This window comes from Malus sylvestris, chromosome 13 (assembly GCF_916048215.2).
Source record: "Malus sylvestris chromosome 13, drMalSylv7.2, whole genome shotgun sequence".
NCBI classification, from domain to species: domain Eukaryota; kingdom Viridiplantae; phylum Streptophyta; class Magnoliopsida; order Rosales; family Rosaceae; genus Malus; species Malus sylvestris.
In genome coordinates this window covers 1,290,910-1,318,408 of record NC_062272.1, presented here as the reverse complement: position 1 = coordinate 1,318,408, position 27,499 = coordinate 1,290,910, and the positions used below count along the sequence as shown (strand labels likewise).

General features: G+C 40.4%; 5 protein-coding genes across 7 annotated transcripts; 4 read left to right on the top strand and 1 right to left on the bottom strand.

Moving 5' to 3' along the window:
* Positions 1-6,325: 6,325 nt before the first annotated feature.
* LOC126596666 (protein PLANT CADMIUM RESISTANCE 2-like) lies at positions 6,326-7,899 on the top strand. The gene is made up of 4 exons (XM_050263335.1): positions 6,326-6,668; positions 6,863-6,934; positions 7,049-7,261; positions 7,640-7,899. The coding sequence occupies exons 1-4, from the start codon at positions 6,404-6,406 to the stop codon at positions 7,732-7,734; spliced, it is 645 nt and encodes a 214-aa protein (XP_050119292.1). The 5' UTR covers positions 6,326-6,403; the 3' UTR covers positions 7,735-7,899.
* Positions 7,900-9,347: 1,448 nt separating this feature from the next.
* On the top strand, positions 9,348-11,198 carry LOC126596674 (dynein light chain 1, cytoplasmic-like). Its single transcript, XM_050263344.1, has 2 exons — positions 9,348-9,838; positions 10,760-11,198. Exons 1-2 carry the CDS (start codon positions 9,608-9,610, stop codon positions 10,913-10,915), a joined length of 387 nt encoding a protein of 128 aa, XP_050119301.1. The 5' UTR covers positions 9,348-9,607; the 3' UTR covers positions 10,916-11,198.
* A 106-nt stretch (positions 11,199-11,304) lies between these two features.
* Positions 11,305-12,591, top strand: LOC126596665 (F-box protein SKIP28-like). Its single transcript, XM_050263334.1, has 2 exons — positions 11,305-11,757; positions 11,916-12,591. The coding sequence occupies exons 1-2, from the start codon at positions 11,395-11,397 to the stop codon at positions 12,531-12,533; spliced, it is 981 nt and encodes a 326-aa protein (XP_050119291.1). The 5' UTR covers positions 11,305-11,394; the 3' UTR covers positions 12,534-12,591.
* A 40-nt stretch (positions 12,592-12,631) lies between these two features.
* On the bottom strand, positions 12,632-16,345 carry LOC126596662 (glucan endo-1,3-beta-glucosidase 3-like). Of its 3 annotated transcripts, XM_050263329.1 has the most exons (5): positions 16,031-16,345; positions 13,495-14,748; positions 13,265-13,292; positions 13,024-13,165; positions 12,632-12,952 (listed from the first exon to the last, which is right to left on the bottom strand). In XM_050263329.1, exons 1-5 carry the CDS (start codon positions 16,086-16,088, stop codon positions 12,866-12,868), a joined length of 1,569 nt encoding a protein of 522 aa, XP_050119286.1. In that variant the 5' UTR covers positions 16,089-16,345; the 3' UTR covers positions 12,632-12,865. The 3 variants fall into 3 exon arrangements, with proteins under 3 accessions (XP_050119286.1, XP_050119282.1, XP_050119285.1); XM_050263325.1 differs by having other exon boundaries at positions 12,632-13,165; positions 16,031-16,340; XM_050263328.1 differs by lacking the exon at positions 16,031-16,345 and adding an exon at positions 15,293-15,640 and having other exon boundaries at positions 12,632-13,165.
* A 1,431-nt stretch (positions 16,346-17,776) lies between these two features.
* Positions 17,777-26,843, top strand: LOC126596660 (mediator of RNA polymerase II transcription subunit 23-like). Its single transcript, XM_050263323.1, has 21 exons — positions 17,777-18,030; positions 18,123-18,166; positions 18,416-18,515; positions 18,619-19,581; positions 19,798-20,032; positions 20,270-20,487; positions 20,709-20,916; positions 21,088-21,368; positions 21,879-21,962; positions 22,545-22,639; positions 22,755-22,917; positions 23,011-23,256; positions 23,526-23,696; positions 23,810-23,923; positions 24,019-24,144; positions 24,333-24,481; positions 24,655-24,895; positions 24,995-25,769; positions 25,864-26,045; positions 26,191-26,294; positions 26,409-26,843. Exons 1-21 carry the CDS (start codon positions 17,923-17,925, stop codon positions 26,608-26,610), a joined length of 4,809 nt encoding a protein of 1,602 aa, XP_050119280.1. The 5' UTR covers positions 17,777-17,922; the 3' UTR covers positions 26,611-26,843.
* Positions 26,844-27,499: the final 656 nt, after the last annotated feature.

The following is a 27,499-nucleotide window of genomic DNA, read 5'->3' as shown; positions in this document are numbered from 1 at the left end:
GCCAAAACGAGTTAGGGGTGAGGATCGGAGATCAAGAAATACCAAAGAGCGACCGTTTTCGTTACCTAGGATCTATCTTGCAAAAGAACGGAGAATTAGATGGAGATCTCAACCATAGAATACAAGCTGGATGGATGAAGTGGAAGAGTGCATCCGGCGTGTTGTGTGACCGCCGTATGCCATTGAAGCTCAAGGGAAAATTTTATAGGACGGCAATAAGGCCGGCGATGATGTATGGCACAGAATGTTTGGCGGTGAAACATCAACACGTACACAAAATGGGTGTAGCGGAGATGAGGATGCTTCGTTGGATGTGTGGGCACACGAGAAAGGATAAGATTAGGAATGAGGATATCCGGGGTAAAGTAGGAGTAGCCGAAATTGAAGGAAAGATGAGAGAAAATCGGTTACGGTGGTTTGGACATGTGCAAAGAAGGCCTACTGACGCTCCGATTAGAAGATGCGACTATGGGACAGAGGTTCAGGGCCGAAGGGGTAGAGGAAGACCTAGGAAAACTTTGGAAGAGACTCTAAGAAAAGACTTAGAGTACTTGGATCTAACGAAGGACATGACACAGGATCGAGCACAATGGCGTTCTAAGATTCATATAGCCGATCCCACTCAGTGACTTGGATTTTCCAAGTCTCCAACCAAGAAGTTTTCCTCACTCGGGAACTTAAGGGAACACTACCCCAACCTACATGCTCCACTCAGAAAGCTTCAACATACAAGCTTCAACAAAAGAAAATTTAAAGAACTTAGCGAAGAAGGCTTTGGTGTATTTAACACAATACGTTGAAATGAAGGAAAGCTTATTTATTGATATCCCCGATAAGCTACAAATATGTACATATACATGAGTCAAAATAAACACACAAGAGGGAGCCTTCACAAAGGTTGCTTAGGAGAAGTCTCAGCAGTCGGTAGAACCCCAGAAAGAGAAGGCACCGGAGGGGGATCATTTGGAGCCTCAGTACTGGACAGAACCCTAGAAGGAGGAGGCATCAGAGGTTGATCATTTGGAGCTTCATTACGCGGTACAGCCCCAGAAGACGAAGGCAATAAATGCCTTTGGAACAAACCCACAAATCTCTGATGATCAAGTAAAACCTGACCATCAGTTTCCTTCATCTGGTCAAGCTTCCTCTTCATGTTTGTAGCATAGTCATGTGCGAGCCGGTGCAATTGTTTATTCTCATGCTTGAGCCCTCTAATCTCCTGTTTGAGACTCATCACTTCAGCCGCCAATGATTCAACTTGGCGGGTTCGAGCAAATAGGCGTTGGGCCATATTAGACACAGAACCTGCACACTGAACACTGAGAGCCAGCGAATCCTTAACAGCTAACTCATCAGACCGTTTGGAAAGTAGTCTGTTATCTTTGGGAGTGAGAAGGTTCCTGGCCACCACCGCAGCGGTCATATCATTCTTCATCACGGAATCCCCAACGGTAAGAGGACCAGTTGAGGAGACGAAGGATGGGCGCCATATGTTGTCTGGAGAAGGCGGGGCTGCCTCTTCAACAAGGTTCAAGTCAAAACGACGGTCGGAGGGGCCAGACATTTTCAAAGGTGTTGAAGAGAGAAGAGGTCGGACAAATCAAGATCTTAGAAGTGCAAGAATGAAGCTTCTACTGGTGGAGATTCAAGTGTGCTTTGGAACTTAATGCCAGCCTCTATAAAAATCTGCACTCGACGGAGCTTCAGAAATCAAAGAGGCGCCTGCTCAGAAATCGAAGAGGCGTTTGCTTTCTCAAAAGTTGGGCTGCTTAGAGATCACGAGGGTTGATCTCAGAAATCGAAGAGCCGTTTGCTTTCTCAAAAGTTGGGCTGCTCAAAGACCACGAAGGCCGATCTCAGAAATCGAAGAGGCGCTCGCTTTCTCAAAAGCTGGGCGCCCTAGAGACCACGAGGGCCGATCTCAGAAATCGAAGAGGCACCTACTTTTCCAGCCTTGTCAGCACCTGTCACACGCACACTCAGCTTTGCGGAAATTATGGGCATTCTGTCAAAGACTTCTGGGGAAGTAGAAAACACATGAATCTTACTGTTCAATCACCCACTTCCCACACGCAACAATAGCTCATGGGTACCACAGATAACTTTGCCAAAGTTCTCTGCCAAAGTTGAGCACGTGAAGCTTGCAGCTCCCACTACATCGCTCTGACCAAGAAGGGTAAAAGAATAGCAAAGAAACAGCACTAACAAAGTTTAGACCCATAAATTTTGAAGGTCTAGCTACCATATTATTACCCACAAGGGTAAAGGAACAGTAATACTGCTGGATAATTGGAAAGTCCATGTATGTCAACCTCTGTGCTTCGTGGCAAGGTAGACTAGCAAACATGCCCAACCTTTACTCACATTCGAGAAAACACTCCCAATAAGATTGCTTGCTCCAAAATCGAAGAGGCACCGTCCTCCGAATCTAAAGAGCCAGACTCCCAACATGACTACTTTCTTAAAAATCGAAGAGAGGGTAAAGGAACAGTACCATTGCTGGATAATTGGAAAGTCCCTGTGTGTCAACCTCTGTGCTTCGTGGCAAGGTAGACTAGCAAACATGCCCAACCTTTACTCACATTCGAGAAAACACTCCCAACAAGATTGCTTGCTCCAAAATCGAAGAGGCACCGCCCTCCGAATCTCGAGAGCCACTTTCCCAACATGATTACTTTCTCAAAAATCGAAGAGACACTGCTCCCCGAATCTCGAGAGCCAGACCCCCAGCATGATTGCTTTCTCAAAAATCGGTGAGGCACCGTTCTCCGAATCAATCGAAGAGGCGCTCGCTTTCTCAAAAGCTGGGCTGCTCAGATACCACGAGGGCCGATCTCAGAAATCGAAGAGGCATCTACTTTTCTAGCCTTGTCAGCACCTGTCACACGCACACTCAGCTTTGCAGAAATTATGGGCATTCTGTCGAAGACTTCTGGTGAAGTAGAAAGCACATGAATCTTACTGTTCAATCACCCACTTCCCACACGCAACAATAACTCATGGGTACCACAGATCACTTTGCCAAAGTTCTCTGCCAAAGTTGAGCACGTGAAGCTTGCAGCTCCCACTACATCGCTCTGACCAAGAAAGGTAAAAGAATAGCAAAGAAACAGCACTAACAAAGTTTAGACACATAAATTTTGAAGGTCTAGCTACCATATTATTACCCACAAGGGTAAAGGAACAGTACCACTGCTGGATAATTGGAAAGTCCCTGTGTGTCAACCTCTGTGCTTCGTGGCAAGGTAGACTAGCAAACATGCCCAACCTTTACTCACATTCGAGAAAACAGTCCCAACAAGATTGCTTGCTCCAAAATCGAAGATGCACCGTCCTCCGAATCTCGAGAGCCAGACTCCCAACATGACTACTTTCTCAAAATCGAAGAGAGGGTAAAGGAACAGTACCATTGCTGGATAATTGGAAAGTCCCTGAGTGTCAACCTTTGTGCTTCGTGGCAAGGTAGACTAGCAAACATGTCCAACCTTTACTCACATTCGAGACAACACTCCCAACAAGATTGCTTGCTCCAAAATCGAAGAGGCACCGCCTTCCGAATCTCGAGAGCCAGACTCCCAACATGATTACTTCCTCAAAAATCGAAGAGACTGCTCTCCGAATCTCGAGAGTCAGACCCCCAGCATGATTGCTTTCTCAAAAATCGAAGAGGCATCGTTCTCCGAATCTCGAGAGCCAGATACCACAGACCACTTTTTCAAAGTGCTCTGACAGAGTTAAAACATGTAAAACTGGCAGCTCCCACTACCGTGCTATGACCAAGCAGGGTAAAGGAATAGCATTACTACTTGTTGTTAGGGAGACTCCTATATATGTCGACCTCCATCCCAACGGACAGGCAGACCTGCAAAAATGCTCAACCCTTCATCATATCTGAGAGGGCACTCCCAACAAAGCCTTTCGAAATATTCAGCTTTCTTTCCCCCCGATAATACCTCTGCAAACAAGCTATACTAGAGCAAGAATATCTCATATCATCAGGGTTAAAAGCAAGAGTATCCCATATCATGCTTTTTCCCTGTTTTTTCTTTTGGCCTTGTTTTTACCTGCAAGACAAGGAGAAAGAGAGCAATATGTCAGCACTTGGAATCAAGCTTCCAGCCAGGAACTGACTGCCTGGAACCCCTTACCTGATTACTTACCTGGCATTGCTCTCGAGTACTCATCTTCATCATCTTATGTTTCCAGGGAAGATTCCGCATCTGCTTGAGGAACAGATAGGGCAAGTGCGAAGGATACAAGGAAGCATGTGGAGACAAGCGTAACAGCACACGTGCCGATACATCCATTACTCTGTCAAAAGCAAAAGTATCCCATATCAGCAGGGTGGAACGTACTCTAGATTTGATGGACTTGTTTTGACCCTCAAATTCTTCAGTCGGCCTTATACTCTGGAGGAAACCAGAAAACCCTCCAGCTCAGTTCAAGAATAAGCCTGTGGAAAGTTACTTCTTCAAAAGCAAAAGTATCTCATATCATCTCTTCTCATTTTTCTTCTCTTTATCCTTCATGCTGCTGCAAGATGGGGAGAAGGTGAACAATCAGTCGGAGCTCTGATTGCTTACCTTGTCTGTCACCTCTTTCAGCAGACCCCCTAGCTCGGCGACTTGGGGGACTCCTACTACATGGTTTGTATCGCGCTTGACCAAGCCTGAAACTACAAGTAAGCTTCAAGTGAAATTGATACATTACCTTGTGCATCTCCACCAGTTAAAGATACCACCCCTGGATGGAGGAAGAGTACTTCCAGAGAAGATGCCACATCTACCTATGAGACAGATAAGGCAAGTCAAGACGACACCACACTCCGATACTTAGAAGTTTCGTGATTACGAGATCATTCTCCCACAATATTTCCTAATGTCATTTGTACTAAATCATTCACTCGTACTCACTAAAGGAGAGCTTGAACCTATGTACTTGTGTAAACCCTTCACAATTAATGAGAACTCTTCTATTCCGTGGACGTAGCCAATCTGGGTGAACCACGTACATCTTGTGTTTGCTTTCCTATCTCTATCCATTTATATACTTATCCACACTAATGACCGGAGCAATCTAGCGAAGATCACAAAAAGCGACCGTTTTCGTTACCTAGGATCTATCTTGCAAGAGAACGGAGAATTAGATGGAGATCTCAACCATAGAATACGAGCTGGATGGAAAGAGTGCATCCGGCGTGTTGTGTGACCGTCGTAGGCCACTGAAGCTCAAGGAAAAATTTTATAGGACGGCAATAAGGCCAGCGATGTTGTATGGCAGAGAATGTTGGGTGGTGAAGCATCAACACGTACACAAAATGGGTGTAGCGGAGATGAGGATGCTTCGTGGGATGTGTGGGCACACGAGAAAGGATAAGATTGGGAATGAGGATATCCGAGGTAAAGTAGGAGTAGCCGAAATTGTAGGAAAGATGAGAGAAAATCGGCTCTGGTGATTTGGACATGTGCAAAGAAGGCCGACTGACGCTCCGGTTCGAAGATGTGACTACGGGACAGAGGTTCAGGGCCGAAGGGGTAGAGGAAGACCTAGGAAAACTTTGGAAGAGACTCTAAGAAAAGACTTAGAGTACTTGGATCTAACGGAGGGCATGACACAAAACCGAGCGCAATGGCGTTCTAGGATTCATATAGCCGACCCCACTTAGTGGGAAAAGGCTTTGTTGTTGTTGTTGTTGTTGTATAAGTTCTTAATATTATAATAAAGTCACTATTGTGTCGCTAATTTTTTTCTTTCTTTCTATTTGAGTTCGGTTATTATATTGATGTTCGATGGCTTTGTGGATTTGGGTGTCTATAAAAGAACAAATTTTTAGTTTTTTTTTTTTAATACAGTTTGGACATAAAAGGAACAAAATCATCATCGGAGTTACCAATTTGGGTGTCTATAAAGGAACACATTTGGGTGTCTATGTAATAAATGGATGTAAATAAGACTTCTTGAGTTTGGCATTCCAATGTCCCCAATTTTGTTAACTTGAACAAAGTTTTAAGACTTTTTGCCACATATTGTCAAGATTTTCTACTTCTTGAACATCTTTTTTTAATTATTAGTTTGAAAAAATTTAATAAAAATAAAATAAAATAAGCTATGCAAAAAGTGAAAATAGATGTTCAAAAACCAATCCACGAAAAAAATTGATCATATAAAAGGGCCCTTTTCACAGGCTTTTCCATGGGCCTTAAAAAACTTTAGCCCAGCCCTGTAAGGAAGGAAGCAAACAGGAAGACTCGCAGACGGAGGAGACTTGAAGTCAAGTCAACGCGGCGTTCGACCGTTCTTCGGTTGTAGAATAAATCAAAGCTTGTCCAAGTCTTCTCTCTCAGTCTGTCTGAGATCATATTATCTCAACCTCCTCATCGTTCCCCACCTATCTTCGGCCATCATGTACTCGTCACACCCAAGGGGATACGAGAAGTACTCCTCGTCCGATCCCCAGCACCACCACCATCACCACCAAGATGCTCCGCTGGCGCCGACAGGTATCCCGGTCAGCTCCAGCACCGAACCTTATTTTACTACTTCTAACGAAGACATGAGCTCCCACAGTGGCCACTCCCACATGACCCACCCCCCATCCCGTCCCCGCCCTCGTGCTCTCATCCCTTGGTCCACCGGCCTCTGCGACTGCTTCTCCGATTTCAAAAACTGTACGTATATATATAAATATATATATGTGTATCCTACTGCTATATATAAATAAATGTGTATGTATATATATATATGTGTGTGTGTGTGTGATTAATCTGTTAAAGTGATTTATAATGGGGTTTGATTTGGATGAAATATTGGATCATTTACTCGTGAATTAATGATTCATGTTATTGTATATGTCTACATGCAGGTTGCATAACACTTTGGTGTCCATGCATCACCTTTGGCCGAATTGCAGAGATTGTGGATAAGGGTTCAACATGTAATTAACTAATTAAGCTTCTTCCTTTCCTTTTACTTCTTTCTAAATGGGATTAAGGTGTATTATTAACTGATTAATGAGGGTTAACTAATTAGTTAACGAAATGATATGCAGCTTGTGGTGCCAGTGGAGCGCTGTACACACTGATTACTTGTGTGACAGCTTGTCCATGCTGCTATTCCTGCTTCTACCGCTCCAAAATGAGACAGCAATACAGCTTGGAAGAGAGCCCTTGTGGGGACTGCTTGGTTCATTGCTTCTGTGAGCACTGCGCCTTGTGTCAAGAGTACCGCGAGCTTCAGTTTCGCGGTTTCGACTTGAAACTTGGTAATTGCTTCTTTATTTATATTTTTTTAATTCAAAGATGCAGTCAAAGGATGTGTCACTGATATGATTAATACTAATTAATATTAGGATATACAACCAGTTACACATAAAAATTTCTGATCATAATATAAGTCTGACACGTCTCAATATGATTAATATATAGGACAAACCTCTCCTTAGACTTTTGATCTTATTTCTTTGATTTTTGTCCCTTTGGATATGCACGAATATCATTAAATTTTCTAATGTTTTGTTTTAGCCACAAACTGAGCTTTCCAATTGAATAAATGTTAGATGGAATTCTATATTTTAGGTTAATGTTTTTTGTTCTGTTTGCATTGACTCGGTTGGATTAATGTTGAATAACAAAATAATTAGGATGGCATGGAAATATCGAGGAAAGGAACCGTGAAGGAGTTGCAATGAATCCGGTGCCTCCGGTGGTGGAGGAAGGCATGAGTCGAGATAAATGAAACTCAGAAACCCCACTTATATTATATTATGTATTGTACTAAGTGTTTATTCAAAGTTTGTTGCAACGATGAAATATTGTACTTAGTGTTTATTCATTCAAACAATACATGAAATGTTGAACTATTGATGTAATGAGCATTGTATAATAGAAAATAATTAATAAATTTAAATTTCAAGAGGAAAAATAGAAAAATGAAGAACAAATATGTTCATTAGTAGATCGTGTTGATGTAAAGGCACATAAAGTTGCTTTGTTTTTTTTTTAACCAAATTTGAGTTGATTAGTTTTAAAAATTGAACTCAAAATTAAGACATAGGCAATTTGTTAAAAACATCAAAAATGAGTTTTTAATTTCTTTTAAGTTAACAAAACTCTATTGATCTCCAATTTATTCCGCTCTCCGAATCTTCTCTCTCCTCATCAATTTCTACTATTCTCTCTCTTCTAATTTCTGTTGCTCTGCTCTCTTCCCTCCAATTTCGTGCTCACAAGTTATGAATTCAATTATATATATATATATATATAATCAACTATTTAATCAAGCAAGTTTTTAAAAATTTGAGATTTAAAAAAGAAAAATGTTCTCAAAAGATATTTGATAAATACGTTTTAAAATAATTAAAGTTTTTAAATAGAATACGAAAGACGTCCCTACAAACTTAAATGAAATTCATGTAACCATTAATGAAATACACGCATTCATTTTGAATTATATGAGTCAAGTCAACGCTAAAAAAATCTAAAGAAATTTAGGAGATGGACCCACTGACTGACCCAATCATCGTTTCCTCCTTTTTTTTCCCGCAATTGCCGTGTCTTTGTTGAAAAGGTTGAGGCCCTTCATATACCTTTGGAGTGAAAAATACTTCTGTGCTTCCGAAATACTTGATCGCTAATAACCATTGAAATATATGGTACACGAAAGCGACACAGGTGAGTAGGTAGAAAATAAGGGGCGCGAGACAACCCTTTCTAAAGAACTCAGCAAAATAGCTCCGTAATTTTGGGAGAAGAGGTGTCCCCCTTAAAAAGGGGGTCGTAATGACCACGTCCAGACGACTGTTTATCAAAAACACAAGTTTCCGCAAAGTCATAAGGCCATGTATGGGGCTGATGCCTAACTAGTCCTGAAAGGTCAAGGAAGTTGGTGACCTGATGACAGCCGGGGCATTGAGCTAACAACCCGTTGTGCGGGCCTCCCTTTATGCCAAAAGCAAGAGAAACCCCATCCCTCTCTTTCCTTTTTTACACCCCCAAGTCACCACATATGAGGGACATGGAGACGTTAAAAAGAGGATCCTATCAACTTAGTCCGATCTAAGATAATAAGTTCATGAGCTTAGTCTTTATAATTGAGGAATTCGACTTTGGATGCAGAGCACATTTGATTTTGAATACATATAATGTTCATTCTATTCAATGTAATTACGCTCACGTTTGCATATACAAGTACATTTGTAAATACTCTCAATAACAAGGGAAAAATGTTTAAAAATGAACTCTGAGTATATAGAGTAAACGTCCTTAATCAATTCCTTGTGGACAATTTTACCTCAAAAAGCTCAAACAAAAGGTTATTTGGCATTTGGCAATACCGTTTGTTTTGGCCTGCAGCTTTCTACAAATCGAAGTACGGAAAAGCTGTCTCCTCCTGCGCCCGGCCTAGCCCTACGCCCTCGCCCATACGCAAACAAGGCATCAAAAGACAAACAAAAGCAAATATATAACCCAAATAACATTGCAATCGAGACCTCTGTTCCCTCTTCCTTCTCTCCTTTTTTTTTCATCCTTTTCTTTCTTTGGGTACTTTTTATGGAATGCTGCTTTTTGACTGATGTGAGTGAGTGAAGTTATCATCGGCCAAGAGAGAAATGGAGGGAGCAGAGCTGGAGCTGGAGAGGCGGAGCAAGTTTCTCAGCAGTTTGATACAGAAGAAGAAAGCTGTGGAGGAACAAGATCACTGTGACCGCCTCAATGTTCGAGTCAGGGCATCGGATATGCCCATCCCTCTGCAAAACCGCGCCTTTCGCGCTGCGCGGGATCACCTCGACGCCATGCCCGGGAAGCTCGACAGCAAACGCCTCGCTCTCGCACTTAAAAAGGTCAAATCTTTTGCCTTAATCAGATATTCTCTTACTGGGTTTTGATCCTTTTGGTTTGTAGTCGCATGCGTGCAATGTTGATTGAGTTGTTGTTGAAGTGTTTTGAGTAGTGGGTATTCTGAAGTTATATTTTCACCCTAGGGTCAAAAACCAAAGGAAAGAAGAGAAATGTGGCAATCGTTTGGGATTGCTTTTGTGGGAAGCGCTTTTGGTATAAGTGGTTTTGATTTGAAACACATTGAAATGTTTATTGAAAATTCAAGCGCTTTCTGGAAAGAGAAAAAAAAACCACTTGGAAGTGCTCCATGACACGAGGAAGCAACTAACAAGTGTTTCTCCAGAAGGTTCTTTTATGTCCCAAAAACACTTTGAGCTATTTTATCAAATGCAATCAAAAGCACTTTTGATTGTCCAAAAAACGCCTTATAACTATTTGAAGCAATCCCAAATAGACCCGAAAGGGACTTGCTTTGAGTTTCTTTGATTGATTATCAAAACAAGCAGGCATTTTTGTGTCTTAGACTCAAATTCAGTATTGTAAGTCTCAGCAGTCAGGTTCTGCTTCATTGACACCTCAATTATTTTTCTCTGTTCTTCTGCAAGAACAATTTCTTGCATGAAAGAGACGGGTTTCTGACAAACACATGTTCTTGATAAATTCGAAGTTCACAGTCGATTTTCAGTCGAATATTGGTAACTGAATATGCTGTGCAAGAAGCACCATTGAACGTCACTGATTGAGAATCTGAGAGATCACAAGACTAGTATGTTGTGACACTAGATTCTATGTTTCTTTGCTATAACTTGGGATGCAGTGAGATTGTAACGATGTGTACTGAAATATACAAGGAAACATTGAAATTGTGGGAACTAGTTTGAGTTCATATAGAGAGTTGACAATGTTTTTGTATCACTTGACAGGATTTCGATTCATCATACGGTCCAGCTTGGCACTGCATTGTGGGAACTAGCTTTGGTTCATACGTGACGCATTCAACTGGGGGCTTCTTGTATTTTTCTATCGACAAGGTTTACGTTCTTCTTTTCAAAACAGCCGTTGAGCCTTTGGACCATTGACAATGTCCGCCAATTTTAGACGTGTCCTTGCTTGTACGTGTGACATTTTCCATTGTCAGCTAGCATGTAAAATCGCAAGACTCGCAATAATTATCAACGTTCGTGTTCCCTCTTGTTCATGCTGCGTTTCACGCTTCTGTACTAAAAGCACAAACGAGTTATATTTTCTTCTGATGAGTTGCAAACACTCGTGTTCCGTTGCATAAAACATTTGTTGCAGTGAAAACGTTGTAAATTCATGTCATGTTATCTGGAGTAGCACAGAATGCTGTTAAAATTTTAATTACATTAGCATTTGACAGTGTTCATTTGCGTGGAGAGATATTTTCTTTCTACCGACTTATTACAACTTGACAAAAACTGCTCATATCTGTCGTAATCTCAAAACCCAATTTGTAATCTCCTTCTATCTCCAAGAAATTTGATACGTTCTGCTTCATTTCTGGACAATCCACTAACGTCGCTTAAACCAGAGAAACATGGAGATTTCAGAGTCTATGGTGGAACACCACGAACATGAAGCTACTGACAGTTCGGGAGATGAAAAAGCAGGGCCACCGCACGAGGCGTTGTTCCTTGTTTCAGCTTACCTTCCTCTGTTCGAGCTTCTTGCTGTTAGCGGAGTTTGTAGGACACTGAGAGATGCAGTAAACACAGATGTCTTACCATGGCTAAAAATCATCGTCAAAGCGCCGTTGAACTTGAGGCTGTCCGATGAGGTTCTGATGAAAATCACATCCAAGGCTAATGGTAGGTTGAGATCTCTGGCTTTGATGAACTGTGCCAATATTACAGATGAGGGGCTTCAAAGGGTCGTTGAGCAGAATCCTCTTATCAACAAGGTATGGATGTAATCTTATATGAATTGTTCTCGCCGGATAGGTAATTTCGATTGGTTTTCTTGGCGGATAAGATACGAATGGTCGGAATTGCCTTACTCAAGAACACGATTTTAACCATCTTATCCTGTATTTTGTTTCGTTTTGAATCTTTGATTCAGCTCTACGTACCGGGATGCACCGGTTTAACACCCGACGGAGTCATTCGAGCTGCCAAAACATTATCCGAAAATCATCACGGCTTAAAGAGCGTCATGATATACGGCATCTACAACATGAACAAACAATACCTCGAAACGCTTGAGTCGTATCTCCAGATAAACCGGTCACAGCAAAAGCAGACAGGAGGATCACGGCCTCTTCTGTTTCACGAGTACAAGGACTGCCCAACCTCCAGACACGACAACGGTCACGCTGCAATCGACGTCCAAGTTTGCCCAAAATGCGACGAGGTTAGGATGGTTTTCGACTGTCCAAGGAGGACGTGCAGGACAAAGATAGACAGGCCAATGACTGATTGCAGAGGATGCAACTTTTGCATTCCGAGGTGCCAAGAGTGCGGCGGGTGCATCGACAATTGTGAAGAAATGGAAGAGGCTGTTTGTGCAGACATCTTGTGTTCGGATTGCTGGCTGCAACTTCCCAAATGTGACTTCTGCAACAAGCCATACTGTAAGCAACACGCCGGCAACGGATACCGTCCTCCTGGTTCCACCGGGTTCGTTTGTGATGTTTGTTATGCAAAGTTCATTGTAGATTTGCACAGCGTTGTTGAATAATTTGGTTGTGCCATGTTTATTGAACAATTGGATGACTTCTGTTCGTCATTTAAGTTAATACTGGCAAAATCTTACGAAAGAAAAGCCGGATGGATATAAAGAAAAACAGGCAGATTTACATTAAGAGTCTTGAATTCATCACTCTGAATATAAATGGACGGATTAAAGTCCGGAACAAAAGAATAAAACTGTCAGCAAAAACCAGATTTACGCAAACAAGATAGGTACACCAAAATAATCCTAAATGATCCCCCTTCCAATTTGTTTCTACAAATTCCAATGAACAAGTACTCACCCTTCAACCACTAGTTGCTTCTGCCTATATGTTCAAATCAAAGCTTGCCACCCCCTAATTCCTCCTGGGAGGGTACAAAATTGGGTCTTGCTGCAAGTTTCCCAACCGGTGCCAAACTGAGTCTCTAAAAAATATTCGTCTATCAAAAGAGTTTTGCAGGAAATACAAATTCACCGCGTTCTACAAGAGAACTGCACTCAGAACTAAGAAACCGATGATCACAGAGCTTGTGAAGGAACCACCACTGTAGAAAAATAGTGAAAGGCACCCAGAAGCTGTGGAGTTTGAAGAAGGAGCCAGTGATGTGCCATTGACGAAAGTGCTATTTCTCCCGCCACTACATTCACCAAAAAGGAACAAAAGGTTAGATTATTTCTGGTAGTCTCTTGGAAGTTAAAATATATTCGTAATAAGATGAGAGAGTTTAAACTTGTACCTTCCTGGAAATATACAAGTGCCGTGACCTGCAAGAATTGGCAATGAAATATATCAGTAACAAAGCAAGAGTTTCACCAACAAAAGTGCAGAATTTAACACAATGCCAGTGCCATAAACAGAAAAATTTCCACTTGATGCAGTCTTCACTACTAAAGTTTTATCAAAGCACCTAAGCTAGTCTGTAATAATTGAAAATATGATGCAAATAAACATGTCATGATACCATACTTGGATCTGTGGTAGTAACGGTAGCCACCCCTTTGAAATCACAAGTTCCAGGTGACTTGGCCATCAGCTGAAAATATGCATTGAAAGCATATGTTGCGTGTGTGAGCACATTATTTGGTTCATAACATGGTTGACCCTGCAGCAAAGGCGAGCAATCAACTTTCCCTGGTCCACAAGCCCAATCCAAGGCTGCTTGTAGCATCTTTTTATCGGCACCTTCCCTCGCAACACAAAAGGTTTGGTTTGTTGTGTCATTTGCCAACACAGTTCCAGCACCTGTTAAGTGCAAGGTATAAACTGGCACTCCATCAGCATTAAAAAGTCCCCAATTCTTTTCAGAGACAGACCCAGGTCTCAAATCCTCATTGTAAAGCTCATAAATATAAGTGCTAACAGCAATCCCAGGATGCTTGGGAGTCCCCGTGTTGTTAAGCACGTGCCTAATTAGGTTACTGTTGTAAGTGTTGGCATTGTCAAGTGTGGCATCTGGCTCCGCTGAGCCACCCTTTGAAGGCCAGCCTGACTCGGTCACTACAATAGGGATATTAGTGATGTTTAGATAGGACATTGCAAAATAGGCTGCATCAACAATAGCCTCGAAGACATTAGTATAATGCAGCAGTGTATTAGCATCCACAGCTTCCTTGTTTGGAGGGAGAGGGCGGAAAAGTGCATAGTCCAAGGGGATTACACCGTTTGATTGCACGTAATCATAATACGGATAGACATTGAGCATGAGATATGAATCTGTAGACTGCAAGAACTTGAGCAGGGGAACCATGACCGGGTCCCATGAGCGATTGAAGAAGGCTTGAGATGGTGGAAAGGAATCGAGAATAATGGAGGAAGAGTGTGGAGTAGAGACTCTAATTTGGCGGTCAAGGTTAGACGCAACAAGTGCAGAGTGAATGAACTTCAGGGCAGAAACTAGGACTGGAGCAGCATTTGGGAGGGCACTAAGGACTTCCGATCCAACAGCTATAGCAGTGATGTTGGTGGCAGGGACATGGGCTATCACATTGCGAGCAACCCAGTTAGCAGCAGTGGCATTGGACTGGCCAATCCCAATGAGCTGGTCATTAGGAACCGAAACCATCACTTGGATGCCTGTGTTTGCAAGAGCGAGAAGCATGGTTCTGTCTGCATCATAGAGTCTGATATGTCGAATATTTTGGGCTTTAAGAAGTGCCACCACCTGAGTTGGGCTCGGCATGGCAGAAAGATCTGTACCGAGGTTTACACCAATGAAGGCATCTGCAAAACATTAACAAAGAATGCAGGATTAGACAACAAAATTGTCCTGTGAAACGGAATCTCTTGTATTCCGAAAACACTTCATCATGCATGTAGAACGGGTAGTACAACTCATAAATGTCACATGTTTCGAATTTATGGATATCCAGAAAAACCATCTTGACATTGTCAGCTTGATTTACTTTTTAAGGAACAACTCTAATTAGTTTGTACTGATCCAATTAGACCCTCATGACCAAATTAGACCCTCATGACCAAACATGAAACATGCCGGAGGCAATCCTCTAATCTCCTGTCTAGAGACAAGATAATGGGCCCAAGCTACCGCTCCACCATGTTCTCTTTCTTCATAGACAAGCATCGTGAATCCATGATACAACTAAACAGCTGTGACGGGAATTCAATAAAGGTGGCACGGGAGAAACATCCCAACAATCTTAAGAATCATACGAATCAGCTATGCTAATATTTTCGTCGGACACATATTACATATGGCATGTGGTTGGAAGCTGTAGGAAACAATCAGGGAAAAGTGACAGCTTACCTCCCAGTATAGAAACAATCAGCCTAAATGGTAAATAGCTCCGACTAACTTGCATAACAAGTTGGATCTCTCAACCAACAAAAACACGGCATTCTTGTTGGATCTCTCAATCAGCTAAATGCACCCACTCTCTCTCTCTCTCTCTCTCTCTCTCTCTCTCCACCCCCTCACTTTTGAAAGACTGCATCTTTCAGGAAGAACCTGTCTTTCTTTTTTGGTCAAAGACTCAAAGTGCGGCAACAATTGAAACTTCAAATCAAATCAAAGGACTTGTAAACTATTGGAACTTAACTTTTGTTGACCAAAGTCAAACAGTGAAGACCACGCTAGACTACTGCAAATTTAAATTTTATTGACCAGAACAGTTGCAAAGAATGTTGTCTAAACCTATATTATACAAATCAGTCACAATAAACTCACTGACTTTGCAGATTTATTAGAAAAAACTACCATTCATTTGAACATATTTAAAAAAGACCCAGAAAAAAGGAGGCAAAAACCCACATCGGAAACGCATCAAAACACCAAAAGAATGCAACTTTAAGAAGAAGGGAAGGGTCTTTGGCACATAGGAACTCGTAGAACACAATGCAGACATCCAAAAATTAGATTTTAATCATAAAAAAAGGGATTATTGAGAAATGAAAGCTTAAGATTTTAGAGAGTTGCTTAAACATACAAGGAATACACACACACACACACACACACACATAAGTACAGAAAGGCATAAAAGCTTACCTTCACCAGCAGAAACTGCGGAGACAGCCAACAGGAAGAAGAACAGCAGAGTAGCCATGGAATCCTTCCTCTCTGCCCTCCAAAACCATACAAATGAAACCCCCCCACAGAAGAAAGAGCCCAGAAAAAAATTCTAATTTAAATAAATCCCCAAGAATCCAAAAGAGCAAGAATAAAAGAAGGGAATAGAGGGCCGAAAAAAAGAGAAAAGGAGCTCCTTTTGAGGTTTGTGGAAGCTGATGAGACAGAGAAAGGAGAGAGAAGGGGGTGAAATTGTAAATGCAGAAGCCAGAGGATCGCAGAGTGTGTGGGTGTGTCAGAGATCGGACGGCTAATATTTACATGCAGGTGCATAGTAACTATTAAATGCAGAAAAGCCTAGGCTACCACGGATGTTGGGCCTCTCGAATCAGAGGGCTTAGGTAGGTTTAACGTTTCGTCTGAGTTTGCGGTCCACGGGTAGACCACTTGTGCTGACGTGGCTTGGTACAGCTGGATGCAACGGTCTTATTCCGAAAAGTGTTTCAGTTCTTTTTTTATTTCATATTTTTTGTCTTTTTTTGTGCGAATATTTATGTATTATTCAGAAAAATGGTAGCCCCACGAGACACGATGGATCTTAGACTGTCATTTTTATGCAAAGAGGCTTTCTTTCCGATAGAACTAAACAAGGATCCTCTCCGGATCTCATCTACTTGAGCCAATTGAGTAAAAAATTCGGATCTTGAAATTTGATCTAACGATTAAAGTTATTATAACTTTTAATAGAACTATTTATTTTTAGCCGTTGAATCAAATTTCAAAAGTCCAAATATTTTGCGCAGTTGGCTAGAGTGGAAGGGATCCGGCGAGATCATTTTCCCTAAACAAGCGAGCACATCAAAAGAAGATTTTTCGGTGTGCTATAATGCATTATGTTGCATCAAGTGGCTAATGTAAGTGGTTAGATATTTGAAGAAAATAATATTTTTGATTACTTATATTATGACACTTAGTATACTAACACGTATTCACGTCACGTCATACTAAAAGTTTCTTACAACAAATTACGTTGAACAACATTATGAAAAATCTTAACAAAAAATAAACGGGACAGAATGCAACATGAAATATATAGTTTCGTTCTACTATTACAATTTTTTGCAGATGTCTGAAAATCTGAATGCCCTAAGAGCAACTCAAGACGACATATATCAAACATAATATGATTCAGTAGCGTTTTAAGATTTATAGAGTCGACCTGGTTACATAGTTGTTATTCGTATAGAAAATAGAGGGAATTAGCTCAGCGCGTATATGTTATTCGGGGCCCCGTATCCTCTGGCAAAAATAATACCCACTATAAGAGCAACTCCACCCTTGGAGCCATCCCCCTGGCAATCCACTATTGAATCCACCATATTGAACAGTAACTGCCTTTAATGAATAGTAACTACCATTAATGAACAGTAATTACCTTTTGCATCTCTACCCTTTGAACTCTCCCCCTGGCAATAGGTAATAAAATAAATTTTTTTTTTGTTTGTTTAAATAATATAAAATATAAAAAAAACAGGGAAATGGGGCTGTAGGGCCTCGGGCTGACACAAAAAACAATAAAAAAATGCCTTGGCCCTCGGGCTGCAGGCCGGTAAACTATCCGCCCCCTTGTGCTCGGGCTCCCACTCTCACTCGGGCCCTCCATGGCTGGAGAAGGATCAACGGGCCTCGGGCCCCTTCCTGCAGCCCGTCCCCCGTCCAAAAACGAAGGCTGGAGTTGCTCTAACTATTCGCCCAGCACAAAACCGATGTGCCTCCGCCTACTTGAAAAAACAGAATCCTCCACCACCGCCTCATTCTCTGCACTCTTCCGTTCTCTCCGCCGGAGCTCCGATTGGACATGAACTGAAAGAATGGACCAAAACCAGAGACCATCCTCCTCGGCGTCAGCTGCCTCGCGAGCTTACCAGTTTCACCCCGCACGCGCAGCAATTGTCAATCTCTTCGACCTCTACTTAGGAGTGAGTACAATTTGCACTCGCTCTGTATTTTTTTTGTTCGAACTTTTTATTCAATAAATCTGAAATTAAGAAATTTTCATGCTTTTTCGCAGAGAAGTAGCCGCCAAAAATCCGATGATTCAGTTCGAGAACCTCCGTAAGTGTGTTTGTTTGCTGCGTAATTAGTTCGAATTGTATGAATTAATTTGAATTAGGCTGCGTAATTAGTTCGAATTGTATGAATTATATGAACTAATTTAAATGAATGTTCGTTTTTTGGTTAGAGATTATAATTTTGGGTTCTGAGTGCTCAAACTGTACAGTTGATATGATAATACTCATCAAAGAAAAAATTTTGAGTTGGAAAAAAACCACTTTGAAGAAGTTAATGTTGTCGATTCTTCAGGAACAAGTCACAGAAGCGTGTACTTGCTCTTAATCGAGAGCTTCCACCTCGAAACGAGCAGTTCCTACTAGATTTTGAACAACTGCAGAGCCAGCTTCCTGTGAGTTGCACAATTCGAAACAAGCTGTTTTATGTATCATTGTTGTTAGGAGTTTTATTACTTTAATGTAGTAGTTCTGATGCTGTTGTTTCGTGTGTTTCAGGACCAAGATCAACTGCGTGTCGTGACAGAGTCTGTACTTATATCTTTAGTCGTGCAATGCAGCAATCATGCGCCGCAGGCGGAGTTTCTTCTCTTTGCTCTAAGGAGCTTGTGTACTATAGGTCACATTAACTGGGATACTTTTTTGCCATCCCTTCTTTCTTCAGTCTCTGCTGCAGAAATGTCAGTTGGTCAAGGTAGTCAAGCAATGCCTACTGTTTCATCGCAGTCCGGTATGCTTCCATCTTCAAATGCAATCCCCAACTCGTTTAATTTTCAATCTTCAAGTCCTGCCTCTCCGTTACCTTCAGTGCATGGCATTGGTTCCCCCAGCCAGTCTGCTATTGAACCATCATCTATGTCACCAGTTAAATCATCTGACATAGCCTCCAATGGACAGCAGGCTATGGCAAGGTTCAACTCATCTATAAGAGATAATGCCATAAGCAGTCTTCGTCAGCTGTGCTGCAAGATCATTTTAACTGGACTCAAATTTAATTTAAAACCAGTGACTCATGCTAACATCTTTTCCCATATGCTTAATTGGCTGGTTAATTGGGACCAAAAACAACTTGGGGTTGATGAATCTGATAGTGTAAGATCCTGGAGACCTGGAAAGGCGCTAATTGAATGGCTACATAGCTGTTTGGATGTGATTTGGCTTTTGGTTGACGAGGAAAAATGCCGAGTGCCCTTCTATGAATTACTGCGAAGTGGGTTGCAATTTATGGAGAATATACCTGATGATGAAGCCTTATTTACTCTAATCTTGGAGATCCATAGGAGGCGAGATATGATGGCCATGCACATGAAAATGTTAGATCAACACCTACATTGCCCTACATTTGGGACTCATCGGATTTTCACGCAGACAACTCCTAGTGTTTCAGGAGAAGCAGTAGCAACCTTGCGGTATTCACCAATCACATATCCAAGTGTTCTTGGAGAACCATTGCATGGAGAGGTGATGAATTTATTTAAGAATTCGTTATTTGTCATGGGAATGTCAGTATATATATTGTTCAATAGTTAGTATCATTAGATTTATGATAATGTACTGGTAATATCTGTAAAAAGAAATGATATTCTCCACCAAGCATAATTTCTGTATCTATGCTACTTCTTTAGGGATCTTTTTTAGGGGATATAATCTAGAATTCCTTTGCTTTTGCTGGTGTAGGACCTTGCAACTTCAATTCCAAAAGGAAGTTTGGATTGGGAGAGAGCTTTGCGTTGCATAAGGCATGCTCTTTGTACTACTCCATCACCCGACTGGTGGAAACGGGTGCTGCTTGTAGCCCCCTGCTACAGGTCTCCTTCTCAAGGACCTACTCCTGGTGCTGTTTTCATCTCTGAAATGATTTGCGAGGCAACAATTGATAGAATTGTTGAGCTATTGAAATTGACCAATTCAGGTAATATTATCTTCATTGTTAATTAATAAGATTAGCTTTTTTTTAGCTGTATGGCTCTCTTATGGATATTGTAGACCTTCCTTTTTCTTCTTACCTTGTTTTCTTTTAGTACAATTCTATATAATTTTTTATCCTAATTTTTTTTTTACTTTTATCCTACTTTTATTTTGTGGTTCTGCCTGCATGTATAATGATTGATATTTTAGTTAGCTAATGCTTATATCTTGTTCCTTGCAGATATTAATTGCTGGCAACAGTGGCTTGTCTTTTCGGATATATTCTTTTTTCTTATTAAAAGTGGCTGTATTGATTTTGTTGATTTTGTGGACAAGCTAGTTTCACGCCTTAACGAGGGTGATCAACAAATTCTTAGGACAAATCATGTCACTTGGCTTCTTGCTCAAATTATTCGGGTTGAACATGTGATGAATGCTCTAAATCAAGATGCTAGAAAGGTTGTCCTTGAAAAGTAGAATCCATTGTCTTTCTAATGAAGTCACATAATTTGTCTCACTTCTTGCAATTTCTTTGTCTATTTAGCTGCACTAACTAAATGTCGGCATTATTTCACTTCGTCCCCAAAGAATGACTTCTGTCAATTTGATTTGTGTTTCCTCTGTAATTTGATACAACTTGATCATGCCATATTTATAGCCTGTAGCTTTACTGCTTGTAGGTGGAGACAACAAGAAAGATCCTATCGTTTCATAAAGAAGATAGGAGCTCAGATCCAAATAGTCCTCAAAGTATACTGCTGGACTTCATCAGCAGTTGCCAGAATTTACGTATTTGGTCATTGAACACGACAACTAGAGAATATCTGAATAATGAGCAGCTTCAGAAAGGAAAGCAAATAGATGAATGGTGGAGGACAGCGAGCAAAGGTATATTCCACTTCAGAAGTATTACAAATTGACAGTTTCTGGCAACGAAATCAAGAACGATTGTTATAAAATTGCCTTATATGACAGTATTTCATAAAACTTAGTAAATTCTATAATAGGACATTTTTCCTGGAAATCTTGTGAACTTGTATCTGTTGGTTTCTATTTCAGGGGACCGAATGATGGATTATATGAATATGGATGAAAGGTCAATTGGGATGTTTTGGGTTGTGTCTTACACCATGGCGCAGCCAGCTTGTGAAACTGTGATCAATTGGTTATCCTCTGCTGGGGTTATAGAGTCGTTACCAGGAACAAACTTACAGTCCAATGAGAGGCTAATGGTTATGCGGGAAGTATGTCCATTGCCGATGTCCTTGTTATCTGGCTTTTCAATGAACCTATGTTTAAAGCTGGCGTATCAAATGGAAGAATCTTTATTTTCTGGGCAGGTAATCTTTTATTTTTCTTGCAAATTGCTATTTTCAGCTTGGATTTGGAAGTAGTCCCAAATTGGTTAAATATACTTGTTGGTAATTGAAACTTTTGTTCATTTACTGATGTATGCCTTCCATAGAGGATAGCCAGAGGCTGCAGGCTGTAAGAACTAAGAACTAAGAACATGGATTACATGTACATGGTATAATGATGGGGAAGGGGAAAAAGAAAATAAAGGAGTTGGCCCCTCTCTCTCTCTCTCTCTCGCACACACACATACACTTATCTTGCACCTTATGGAGTTGTTCATGAATCGTTTTTGTTCACTTTGATAGAAATCATGGTATTTCTAATTTTGAGATTTGCGCATAATCAGAAGAAATTTATACTTCAAGCTATGGCTTCTTGCCATTGATCTGAGAGTGGCTTCTTAGTAGAAAATATTTTATTGTATGTAGCAACCAACCTATTATTAACTCTTTTTGAACTGTCGTTTGACATATATTTTTATGTTTTAAATGCAGGTTGTACCTAGTATTGCAATGGCTGAAACATATTGTAGGCTGCTACTCATTGCACCTTACTCATTATTTCGTTCTCATTTCAATGTAATTTTCTTTTAACTCTAAGGTTTTCATTGCTTCTCTGATTGAATGTTTCTCATGTTTCTCGCAAATGATCATGCATCTTAATAATTTACTCCCACTAGGGCACTTAACTTAAAGATCAAAAGCTATGAGCTTTGCCCTTTTCCTAAGCAGGCAAAATTTGACCCCAAGTCTCTAGCATAACTCCTTGAAATGTTACTATTAGGCTTGTTGCCACATATTATTAGCATTTTACTGAATAAGCTAAATCATATGGAACGTATTAAAGCTCCATGTTGACTTTTTCCTTCTCTTGTGGGGGTAAGTTGATAGTCTGTATGGTTGGTCTTCCAGATACGTCTTCAGCGTTCACCTTCACCTACACTTGTGTAACTATGATGTTGATTTGCTTACTCCGTATAAGTCTTTGCAGTCTTAACTTGTAGTTTATACCCTTCCTCTTTTTTTTCCCTTGTCACAGTAAGCACCATTTGTCGTTTGTTAAAATTTAATTTCCTTGTCCATTTTTAAACAGTACTGTTGTAACCTTTTGTGTTTCATTAACTTGTACTGTGATATTTATTTATTTATTCTGTATCTCAGCATTTGGCGCAAAGGAATCCCTCGGTATTGAGCAAGCCAGGCGTAACTTTTTTAGTGCTTGAAATATTGAATTACCGTTTGCTTCCACTTTACAGGTGATTATTTGTATTATCCAAATGCCGAAATTACACTTCCTTCAAGTTAATTATAATTTTCAAAGATAGGGTAGGACTCTCTTGGCTTCAGATGCTGTAAATATTGACTTTATAGGTACCAAGGAAAAAGCAAAGCCTTGATGTATGATGTTACGAAAATAGTTTCTGCTCTAAAATCAAAACGTGGAGATCACCGTGTATTTAGGTTGGCTGAGAACTTGTGTATGAATCTTATTCTGTCTCTGAGAGACTTTTTCTTGGTGAAAAGAGAAGGGAAGGTATATAGTGCATTTTCCAAACAGCAACCCTTTTTTGTTTAAATTTCATAGACAAACTGAAAATTAATTGTATGCATTGTTAAACTTTGGCAGGGTCCAACTGAATTCACAGAAACTTTGAATCGAGTAACAGTTGTCACTCTTGCGATCATCATTAAGACACGAGGAATTGCTGATGCTGATCATCTGCTTTATCTTCAAACCATGTTAGAGCAGATATTAGCCAATAGTAATCACACATGGTCAGAGAAAACACTACGCTATTTCCCTTCTCTTCTACGTGATGTTTTGATCCAACGGATTGATAAAAGGGGCCTGGCAATTCAAGAATGGCAGCAGGTTCGTTGTTGCTCCCTTAGTTTTTTGATTTTGTAGTGTCTGTTTTGTTCATCTGTAACATCTTTTTTTCCCTGCTGTCAAAATTCAGATGCCATGACTTTTTTTTCCCCTATCATAAAGATGATTTTGTTATCCTACAGGATTGATTAGAATCTTCTGTACTTAAAACTATTAACTTCTACTGTCAGACTTGGTTGACTTGGTTTTGAACATTGTCCATCATGAATATTTCTTAGATATACATAATGATGAAAGATCCTCTTTTGCAGGCCGAAACCACTGTGATTAACCAATGCACCCAGCTTTTGTCACCTTCCGCTGATCCTACATATGTAATGACCTATATCAGTCACAGTTTTCCTCAACACCGACAATATCTATGTGCTGGTGCATGGATCCTGATGCAAGGGCACCCAGAAAACATTAACAGCGTAAACTTAGTAAGTTTAATGCATTATGAATAAAACCATGATTAGTGTTTATCCATTGCTATTAGAACCTCGACGTATTGCCTAGGAAACTGTTGCTTAATCTCTTCCTTATATGGTTTCAGGCACGTGTCTTGAGAGAGTTTTCTCCTGAGGAAGTAACATCTAATATTTATACAATGGTGGATGTTCTGCTTCATCATATTCAGTTGGAACTTCAGCATGGTCATTCTTTGCAGGTCTGTCAATTGTTCTTAGGCTTTTCATTCACAATCCTGTGTATTGCATGCCTGTGCAGTTGTTTTTACGGACATTTCATTCATTTCTTTTTCAGGATCTTTTATTGAAAGCTTGTGCAAACCTATCTTTTTATATTTGGACCCACGAGTTGCTCCCTTTGGATATTTTGCTCCTGGCACTTATTGATCGTGACGATGACCCCCATGCTTTGCATATCGTGGTACGTGCTTTCAACTTTTTATTTTATTTTTTATTTAGAATTTCTAATCTTGTTTGCATATATGAACTAATTAAAAAGAACAAGGTTAATGTGAGAATTGCACTTTATCTATTAAACAAACTGATCTGGATATGTACTACAATTCAAGATATGTTCTTGATGCAATTATGTACTAATATGTGATGCAGATTAGTCTACTTGATAGGCAAGAACTTCAACAGAGGGTGAAACTATATTGTGCGAATCGAGGTCCCCCTGAACACTGGCTTTTCTCTGGACCCTTTAAGCGAGTTGAATTGCAAAAGGCCCTTGGGAATCATCTATCCTGGAAGGACAGGTTGCATCTGTTATATATGAACTTTTTCTTCTTCTTTTTTTTTTTTTTGGGTTTGATGTTGGGACTATATAGTATGGTTTTTAAGCTAAGATAAGAATCATGCAGAGAAGCTAAACTTTGTGAATCGTTAGTGCATATCATTATTCACTTACATGGTCTTTTATGTGATGCAGGTATCCTACTTTCTTCGATGACATTGCAGGGCGTTTGCTCCCAGTCATTCCGTTGATAATTTATAGACTAATTGAAAATGATGCCATAGATTCAGCTGAAGGAATTCTGGTCATGTATTCTACATTTCTTAAATACCACCCTTTAAGATTTACATTTGTTCGTGACATACTTGCATATTTTTATGGCCATCTTCCCGGAAAGCTCATTGTCCGAATATTGAATGGACTCGAAGTCAACAAGGTAAAGACTTTGCTCTCCTTTTTATTTTTTTGGTATTCAGCATTGACTATTGAGTACTATTATCCTCCAGTTACCTTATTAACTCCAAGTTTGTTTCAGATCCCATTTTCTGAGTCATTCCCAGTGCATATGAATTTATCAAATTCCACCATGTGCCCACCTGCCGATTACTTTGCAACTCTCTTACTGGGACTAGTGAATAATGTCATTCCTCCATTGCATAACAACTCAAAATCTGGAGCGAATGATGCTTTAAATAATTCAATGCGTGCCCCACCTAACAAGACTCCTCCAACGTCGCAGTCTGGGCAAGCAAATGTTTCTGATGGCCAAAAAGCATTCTTTCAAATTCAGGATCCAGGCACATATACTCAGCTGGTTCTTGAAACAGCAGTCATTGAACTGCTCTCTCTTCCTGTATCTTCATCCCAGATTGTATCATCACTGGTTCAGATTGTCATCAATATACAACCAACATTAATTCAATCCAGCAATGGCCTGCATGGAGCTCCAAATGGTGTTGGGCAAGGCTCTGTTTTACCAACATCCCCTTCGGGTGGAAGCACAGATTCCTTGGGCACGACGAGCAGGTCAGCTGCTTCAGGGTCAGGAATAAATGCATCTAACTTTGTTTCTCGAAGTGGTTATACATGCCAACAGTTGTCTTGCTTATTGATCCAAGCATGTGGTCTTCTACTGGCTCAACTGCCTCCTGATTTTCATGTGCAACTCTATCTAGAGGCATCACGTATAATAAAAGAAACGTGGTGGCTCACTGATGGCAAAAGGTCAATGGGAGAATTAGACTCTGCTGTCGGTTATGCTTTGTTGGATCCAACATGGGCTGCTCAAGACAATACCTCGACCGCCATTGGTATGCTACAATATATGCAATGGTTATTTACTGGTAAACCTTGCTTAGCTTCCCGATCCAAGGGTTTATAGCAAACTCTATGTTGTGATTGCAGGTAATATTGTTGCCCTGCTCCATTCGTTTTTCAGTAACCTCCCACAAGAGTGGCTAGAAGGGACCCATCTTATCATCAAACATCTCAGGCCGGTGACTTCAGTTGCAATGTTGAGAATAGCATTCCGAATAATGGGTCCCTTGCTCCCTAAACTAGCCAATGCGCACGCCCTCTTCAGTAAGGTACAGAAATTCACTTATTGGGAGCTTTTATTAGAATTTCGTCAAAGGTTTTAATCATTTTTTATGCGTATTTGAATTCTTCCAAGTAATATGTATAAACAAAGTTTCAATTGTTTGTGGTTAATCATTTTGTAAACCGTTTCAGGCTCTGTCATTGATTTTAAGTATGATGGTAGATGTCTTCGGGAAGAATGTACAGCCTCCGATCCCAGTCGAGCCATTAGAAATAGCAGATATAATTGACTTCTTGTAAGTGCTTTTCTGTACTTGAAACAAACAAATTTTCCGTTTGTGGTTTGATATAGCTGTTGTTTAGTAGTGCCTGACGATAGCTAACCATGCGCAACCCGTTGTGTTACTCAGCCATCACGTCGTCCACTATGAAGGGCAGGGAGGTCCTGTGCAGGCTAACAGCAAGCCCAGACCAGAGGTTTTAGCTCTCTGTGGAAGAGCTGCGGAAAGTCTGCGTCCGGACATACAACACCTTCTTTCCCACTTAAAACCCGACACGAATTCTTCCATTTACGCTGCTACGCATCCCAAGTTGAACCAGAATTCGTCGTAAGTTTTTTGGTTTTTTAGCATCTCTAATAAGCTGATAGCACCATTTTTTGGCATAATTATAGGACACCAGCGAGGACTTTCCTCTCTGGAGTATGTAAAGTCGTGTATAGTGTAACATTATGCAACCAGCGACAGAAATATGCAGGCTTTGGGTGGGTTTCTTGTAGATTATCAGAAAATAAATCTCTTTTTATACGAGCAATATTATAATATAATTCCAACTTAATTAGTTAATCATCTTATCACTATCGTATAATTGGTTTTAACTATTCTTGTATTATTAAATCGAGATGTCACGATGCGGATTAGTCTCTATCCAACAATTGATCTCTTCTTGCGTAAATATCTCATCTTTTAGGAACTAGAACAATTTCTCGCATAAAAACAAAAACGGAAGAATAGTAGTTAGAAGCGGCTTTCAAATTCTTTTCAATAAGAACCCTGTCGACAAACTTTCGAGAAAAACGAATTCCTATCAAATACAAAATAAATTTGGTATCAAACTCGTCATTTACGAACTTTAAGGCTGAAGTGTTTCACTTATGGATAGGGACGGATCTATAGAAGAATCGGAGTGATCCCCAGACCACCCGAAAGTTGGTAGAAGATTCTTTGAATGACATTTGAGGACCTCTTGATTCTCTTGGAAGGTGGTGCTGGAGAGGTGGTCGGAACCTCTTCGGTTCCATAAACGTGTGATGTGCAAAGGATGATATTTAGAGAAGTTGCGATGATGGTGGTGACGCCTTGGATCGTACATAGTAGGATCACCAAAAGTTAAAATTTTGGATTTGTAACTACTTACAGGTGATGATAAATATCAAATTAAGTGACAACTCTACTTACTTATTTCTCTATATTTACTCAGTAATTATAGTCTCGCGTTTCCG